The sequence below is a fragment of the Plasmodium fragile genome (assembly GCF_000956335.1).
Source record: "Plasmodium fragile strain nilgiri unplaced genomic scaffold supercont1.77, whole genome shotgun sequence".
Lineage (NCBI taxonomy): Eukaryota > Apicomplexa > Aconoidasida > Haemosporida > Plasmodiidae > Plasmodium > Plasmodium fragile.
In genome coordinates this window covers 73,714-80,148 of record NW_012192657.1, presented here as the reverse complement: position 1 = coordinate 80,148, position 6,435 = coordinate 73,714, and the positions used below count along the sequence as shown (strand labels likewise).

The following is a 6,435-nucleotide window of genomic DNA, read 5'->3' as shown; positions in this document are numbered from 1 at the left end:
TTTTTTTTTTTTTTTTTTTGTGTTGTGTGAGTCTTTTTAAGTGTTCCTTTTGTGAGGTTTCCCAGATTGGGGATAACCGTTGTGTAACCCCCCCTCCGTGAGTGGACTGCACACTTATGCGAAATTTGCCGCTTTCCCCCCCCGGTGCTTCCAGCCCAGCCATCACGTTGTGCCAAGCATGCACCGGCAGGAAGGAGGAGGCACCTTTCTACGTAGCTTTTTTTCTCTATCCCGTAGCGAAAAAATATGTATTATGTGAAAAAGTATGAACATAAGCTGCTGAGCGAAACGCTGCGATTTTTAGGGTTTACATTAAAGTGGGGAATTCACGAAAATGGGTACTGGATGACTAATCTGAATTATTCCTTTGACTATATGTTGTCCAATTTAGTGATAAAATATTTTAAAGAAAAGAGTAAGTAGAGCGATCCTTTTGTGGAGGGGGCATTTCTCCGCTCCATTAGAGTGTACCCCCCACGCACACAACACATGCTTAACGGTTTCCCGCCTTTGCAGAAGTAAAATCGGTGATAGATGTAGGTTGTGGGTACGGGCACTACGTCAACGAATTAAACTTTCACAAAATAAAGGCAGTGGGCGTTGACGGCAATTCTAAGCTAGTCAATCAGCTCAAAAATGGTATGTTTATTTGTTACGCGTGATCGTTAACCGCGACTGTTCAGCGTGAGCGTTCAGCGCCGTGGAGCATACACACATGGAGTGTTGTTTTTTTTTTTTTTTTCCCTCATAGAGGACATCTTCCCAATGGACGCCACGAATGAATACTTCGTAGCGGAAATACTAAACAAAGTGAACAACTCAAATAGGAAACAGCATGTGAAGGAGGACAAATGCTTGGACGTGAACAAAGCTATAAAAAAGGCCGCAGAAATTGGCAGGAGCGTTCTCCACTTTGACTACGTATTGTGCTTAAACGTGGGGGAGTATATTCCCAAGGTAAGTTTGGAGAGGGGTGGGGGTGTTTTGTATATGCATAGGCACAGATGCGTCCACATCACATGTCTGATTGGCACGCTCAGCTATTTTTGCAGCGCTGAGCGATGACCACGCGGCCACATCATAAACCGACCCTTTCCCTCCTGCAGAAGAAAGAAGAAATTTTCCTCAAAAATTTGGACAGACTAAACAACAGGGGTATTATTTTATCGTGGGACATTCCGAATACTTTCAACACAGGGACGATAAATGAAAAGAAAGAAGAAGAAATTCTTGACCTTTTTCTGAACGCTTATAATTACACGTATGACGAAAAGAGCAGTGCATTGTTCCGAAAAAACTGCAGCAACGATGCTCTCAAAAATTGCATATACATTTTTGAGAAACGCAGAGGGTAGCCCCCCTCCCCGTCCATTACTCACGCGCATTGTGTGTATTTAAATATGTCTCACGAGCCGGATACGATTTGTTATCCATTATCTGTAATCTGCTATTTGTTTTTTTTTTTTTTTTCTCGTTATGCTATTTTGCTTTATTCCTTTATATTTCCATCATTTACGTTCACGGAGCTAGCTCACCATAGGTGTAAATGGGCTCACTCCGTGCGCACCCTTGTTGGGTGAACCATCGACGATTTTTTGTCACACCCTGCGTATACTTCTTGAACAATTTATGCATAACTGGTGTAGCACCCGTCTGGCGTTTTCCTCATGCGAACTGACGAACCGCATGAACTCCAAGCATACAAAGTGTTAACACATTTGTGAAAAAAAAAAAAAAAAAAAAAAAAAGGTTAGCACCTGACCTGTGCAGGTAAACAGCCAAAAAGGTTCAGAAATTTTAACGCCAATATGGGGAAAAAAAAACAAAATATACAACAAATGCGCAGCAAATATATAACACATCGCACACGCATGGCTGTGTCAAACGAAGGACGGCACGACGCGTACTAACTATTTAACCCTCACCGAAGGAAGTGGACGAGCAGAATACGAAACCGAAAGGAGGAGAGAAAACGCGTAACAACTGAACTGGGCCCTCAAAAAAAAAAAAAATAAATAATAAATAAGAAACAAATTAAAGAAATAATCGTAGCTAATCACTGTGGCAAAAACGATTGGGGAAGGATAGCATCGGTACAGAGTTTAGTTTTTTGAGTGAACAGGGAGCCCAATTGGGTTAAGAAAAGGGGCAAGCCGTAGCAAATTTGAGCCGCTCACAGGAGCCAGTAGAAAAGGAGTAAGGTTAAGAATGCTAAGGATTAAACAAAAACAAAAAGGCTCATCATAGAAAAGCTATTACTCAACTTAAACTGAAGGAAAAAAACACAAAAAAAGCTACACCCTGGGGACGCGTCAAAGAACACGACGTAACAGTCACACACACAGTTAATGAATGAATTAGCTAGGGAAAAACCCACAACGGGCATGACAAAAAGTGAAAACATAACAAAATATGTTAGTCCTGTAATTAACCCCACATGTAGCAACAATAATGAAGAAGGGGGAAACGAAGTCCAAATGAGTAGCATAAACGACTCAAAGGAAAAAAACGCTTCAAGTGAAAGGCAGAGTAGTGCTAAGAAGCGGAATGACACCAAAAGCGGTAGTAAGAAATATTCCTGGGGGACGGGGTCAGCCGGAGCTCAGGATAAATGCAGTCTCACCGTGAGGGCTCAAGTAGTGGAAAGCGCAGCAGTTCTTGGGAAGAGAGAAGGGGAAATGGCAAAACGGGCGGAGGCCAAAAAGGACGGAAAGGAGAACGCTAAGGTCGTCAAGACGATCGCAAAAGGCATGAAGGGAGCCTCTGAGAACACAAAGCTAAAGAGTAAAGACACAAGGCTAAACGCTAAGAATTCAGAGCAAAATGCGAAGGACGCAAAGCTAAACGCTGAAGACAGGGGTACACCAAAATATAGCACCATTCATAACGCAAAACACAAGTCATGGCGTTCCCCGTCTCGAAAGAATACCCCTATGAAATTATCGTCCCCAAAAAAGAACGATTCAAAGGAAGTAGCTAGTGTAGAATCTACCTCCGTCGCAGCATCACGTCATTCTGCACATGCACAGATGAATCAAAAGGAAACGGAACAAATTAACTTAAATCGAAATAAAAAAAAAGTTTCGGAGATAGGGGAAAAACGCACCAACAAGGCGAGATGTGCAGAAAGTTGTAAAGTGAGAAAAGAGGAGCATCAGTCAAAGAACCAAAAAAGCAACACAATAAAACAAAAAATTAAATTAAACTGCACAGTTATTAACGAAATTCAAATGAAGAATAATATATATATCTGCAAATTTAAAAACAAGCTAAATAAAATGCGCAAATACTTTTTCCCTATATATATGTACGGCGAAGCTTCCATAGCAAGAAACAAGGCCCTGCTTCTGAAGATTCACATGCACACATGCCTATATTGCCAAAACGGGATTCTATGCAACTTTGTTGAAAATTACACGTTGTAGTGGAAGTATAGAAGCGGTAGGTGTGAAGTGTCGATGGTGTAGTGCCCATAAGGATGTGGTTGACTTTTTTCTCCGTTTCGACGTTGCTTCATCTGTACGTCCCCGCATTCCATTAAAACGTTTTTAAAAAAAAAAAAAATCACCTGTGATGGGGTGACAAAACATATACATGTTTTATACCTCCCTGCGTTGTTAGGGGAAAGAGGATAAAAAAAAAATAAAATAACATAATTGAGCTCCTTCTGTTCTTCGCACTTTTGCAATTTTTATGCGTCACTATTAGTAGGACACACAAATATTGTCCCCATTATGTGAGTGGCGACATAGAAGAGTTATTCCAGTGAGCTTCGTCATAAGCAGTTATTCCTTGTCCCACTCGTTTAAGCTTATTTGTGTTTATATAAAGAATTTTGTGTATATGATGTTTCCGTATGCGCACACATTTTTTGCTGTACATGTGTGTTGTGTGCATTTACAACAAAAAATTTTCACCTGAACCTGTTCATATTTTTTTTTTTTTTTTTTTCCGCTAGTTAGCCATTTCATTGGTTAACTGATTTTTTTTTTTTTTTATTACGTGGTGATGTGAACATTGTGTTGGGAGCGACAGGGATGTTCCCTTCACTCATGTGTGATGAGCGTGTTTCGGTTGTTAATTTCACATTTTTGGAGCGACTTTGTCCATTAGCAAAATTGGACGGAGAACATTGGACTTGTTCATGTCGCATATTTCACCGTTGCACACGATTTCGTCAATTATAAAATGTGTTTTGTCAATGTTAAACATGATGTCTAGTTCGCATACATTTTCGTAGTACTTATCTAAAATTTCGATAATGTTGTGAATCATTTCGAGTATGGCGAATTCGTTTACGTCCTGGTTTGTCACTCCGACGATTAGGTAGAGGCTGGCATATCTGGTGGGTGTAAGGAAACAAAAAAAAAGGGGGATGCGGGGGAGGGTATGTGCAAATGGTGTGGAGGCAAGTGCGTCACCATATATTGGAAAAGTTATATAGGTGGCGGTTTACTCTTTTGTGCACTTTTTCCTTTTTTGCTTGCACGTGCCGAAACTCCCACAGTTCGTACACTTGTGGTAGTTCTTTGCATATGTAGAGCAGCTAACCTTCTATAAATAATTTTGTACTGCCTGTACTGTAGGAAGGAGCATTGATAGTCCACTCGCGACAGGCATTTCCGTATGAGTTCCCCCTCCAGGATTGTTTTTTCTTCGATGCTGAGGCTGTTGTAGTACTGGCTTAGCCTCGTTTGCCCCTGCTTGTTGACCATAAGCAGGAATTCTATCATGTTTGGGATGAGTAGTGGGGGAGGCGTTCTTATGTTGCGTAGTTTGTAGGCCAGGTTGGTAAAGCAGCGTGGGTAAGCCAGCGGGAGTCCCTATGCGTCGCTCCTACTCCGTCACGCCTATGGGATATGTTCCTCCACGATATTCTTTCCGATCGATCTGTTCTCATACATAAGTTGTGCAGTTTAAAAAAAAAAACTAATCCGTGCCGGGGGATATTATGGTGTAACACAGGAAAACTAAAATGATGACTTTAATTTAAATTAGGAATGTGATGAGAAGTTGGGCGCATACGATGGGAATAAAATAGAAGGTTTCGCCTTTTTAGCATTTCCTCATTTTTTTTTTTTTTTTTTTTTTTTTTGGCTAAGATATATTGCTATTTGCTGTTCCCTGCACTATTTATTTATTTATTATTTTTTTTTTTTTTTTGTCGAAATGAAGTATTGTATAGTTCGCAATCGTTCGCCTTGATGTTAGGTGATCGGTTTTTCATTTCCCCGTTGGTTGCTTTTTTTTTCCACCCTGTTTTGGCTTTCACCATGGTTATTCCCTCCTGTGCAAATGGTGAAGTGGAGAGACCGTGCGTACATTAAATTGTAAAAGTAGTAGGGAAGGAGCCCCAATCAAAAAATAAATACTCAGAAGAGAGGCTACGCCTATCGTGCGTGCTAGTATCCTTCGAATGATGGGGAATAAACACGGAAAGAGGAAAAAATATGAGTTATGTGAATTTCAATTTGAGAAAGGTTCGACGAGTGGGGCAGTACAAAAGGAGGGGAAAAAAAAAAAAAAGAAAGAAAGCCATACACGTGTGTATATTTACGTGTGTGCTGCTAGGTGCCTGTGGTGCTGTTGCCCATTAAACAACATGCCACTGCGCCGCCCCCATTTGTGACCCCTTCACAGAGTTCCAAGTGAAATTCCCGTGGAATGAAATCGTGCAGTGGGGCAGCCACGATGTGAACGTAGACATGACCCTAGGGGTCATCCACAAAACAATAGAAGAAATAAAAGACATAACGACAGATGAAGAAACATATTTTAACATGACCCAGGTGGAGTACATTGATCCGTTTCACTTTGATGATGACTTGGTCATGTGGGCCAAATCTCTTTTGAAGGACAATCGAAATTTACGGAGAATACGATACAACCTGGTTCCAAAGGTCATTAGCGAAAACGAGTTTTGGAAGCGGTACTTCTCGGCGATAAAGCTCATTGTTACAAAAAATGCTTTTGAGGGGAAGCAGGGTGACGACGCTGGTACGTGATGGGCCAAGTGCGTACGCGGGGGTGGAGTGTCACCTGACCGCCCCCCCAAGGGCAACGCTGTCGAAAAGGAGAAAAGCGTTTGCGAGGACTGTACGGGGATATTGTTTAGGTGATATTCGCTTTTCCCTCAAAATGAGCATCCCTTGTGTTAGTGTGCAGTGCAGAATGTGTGTCTCTACCCCACATCGTCGCCACGGCACGTAGGAGTTGCTCTCCCTGTGTGAAGCGGTACTTGTGTAAAGAATGTAGACCAAGTAACATTAGGACCCCCCCTGGGGGGGTGTGACACTATGTTAGCGACATGAGTGGAGACCCCGTTCGCGCATGTGAAGGGGTGAAACCATTGAGACACCCACCACCCTATAACCTACAGGGAAGGAAGTAAGGACCGCGTGTTTTTTTTTTTTTTTTTTTTTTTTTTTTTTGTCA

General features: G+C 41.6%; 4 protein-coding genes across 4 annotated transcripts; 3 read left to right on the top strand and 1 right to left on the bottom strand.

Annotated features, from left to right (window-relative positions):
- Positions 1-246: 246 nt before the first annotated feature.
- On the top strand, positions 247-1,355 carry AK88_04821 (uncharacterized protein; the record flags this gene model as incomplete). The annotated part of the gene is made up of 4 exons (XM_012482425.1): positions 247-415; positions 517-639; positions 752-957; positions 1,107-1,355. The coding sequence occupies 4 exons, from the start codon at positions 247-249 to the stop codon at positions 1,353-1,355; spliced, it is 747 nt and encodes a 248-aa protein (XP_012337848.1).
- Positions 1,356-2,348: 993 nt separating this feature from the next.
- On the top strand, positions 2,349-3,425 carry AK88_04820 (uncharacterized protein; the record flags this gene model as incomplete). Its single annotated transcript, XM_012482424.1, has 1 exon — positions 2,349-3,425. One exon carries the CDS (start codon positions 2,349-2,351, stop codon positions 3,423-3,425), a length of 1,077 nt encoding a protein of 358 aa, XP_012337847.1.
- A 658-nt stretch (positions 3,426-4,083) lies between these two features.
- AK88_04819 (uncharacterized protein) lies at positions 4,084-4,733 on the bottom strand (the record flags this gene model as incomplete). Its single annotated transcript, XM_012482423.1, has 2 exons — positions 4,084-4,342; positions 4,552-4,733. 2 exons carry the CDS (start codon positions 4,731-4,733, stop codon positions 4,084-4,086), a joined length of 441 nt encoding a protein of 146 aa, XP_012337846.1.
- Positions 4,734-5,419: 686 nt separating this feature from the next.
- Positions 5,420-6,005, top strand: AK88_04818 (uncharacterized protein; the record flags this gene model as incomplete). The annotated part of the gene is made up of 2 exons (XM_012482422.1): positions 5,420-5,480; positions 5,641-6,005. 2 exons carry the CDS (start codon positions 5,420-5,422, stop codon positions 6,003-6,005), a joined length of 426 nt encoding a protein of 141 aa, XP_012337845.1.
- Between the last annotated feature and the right edge of the window lie 430 nt (positions 6,006-6,435).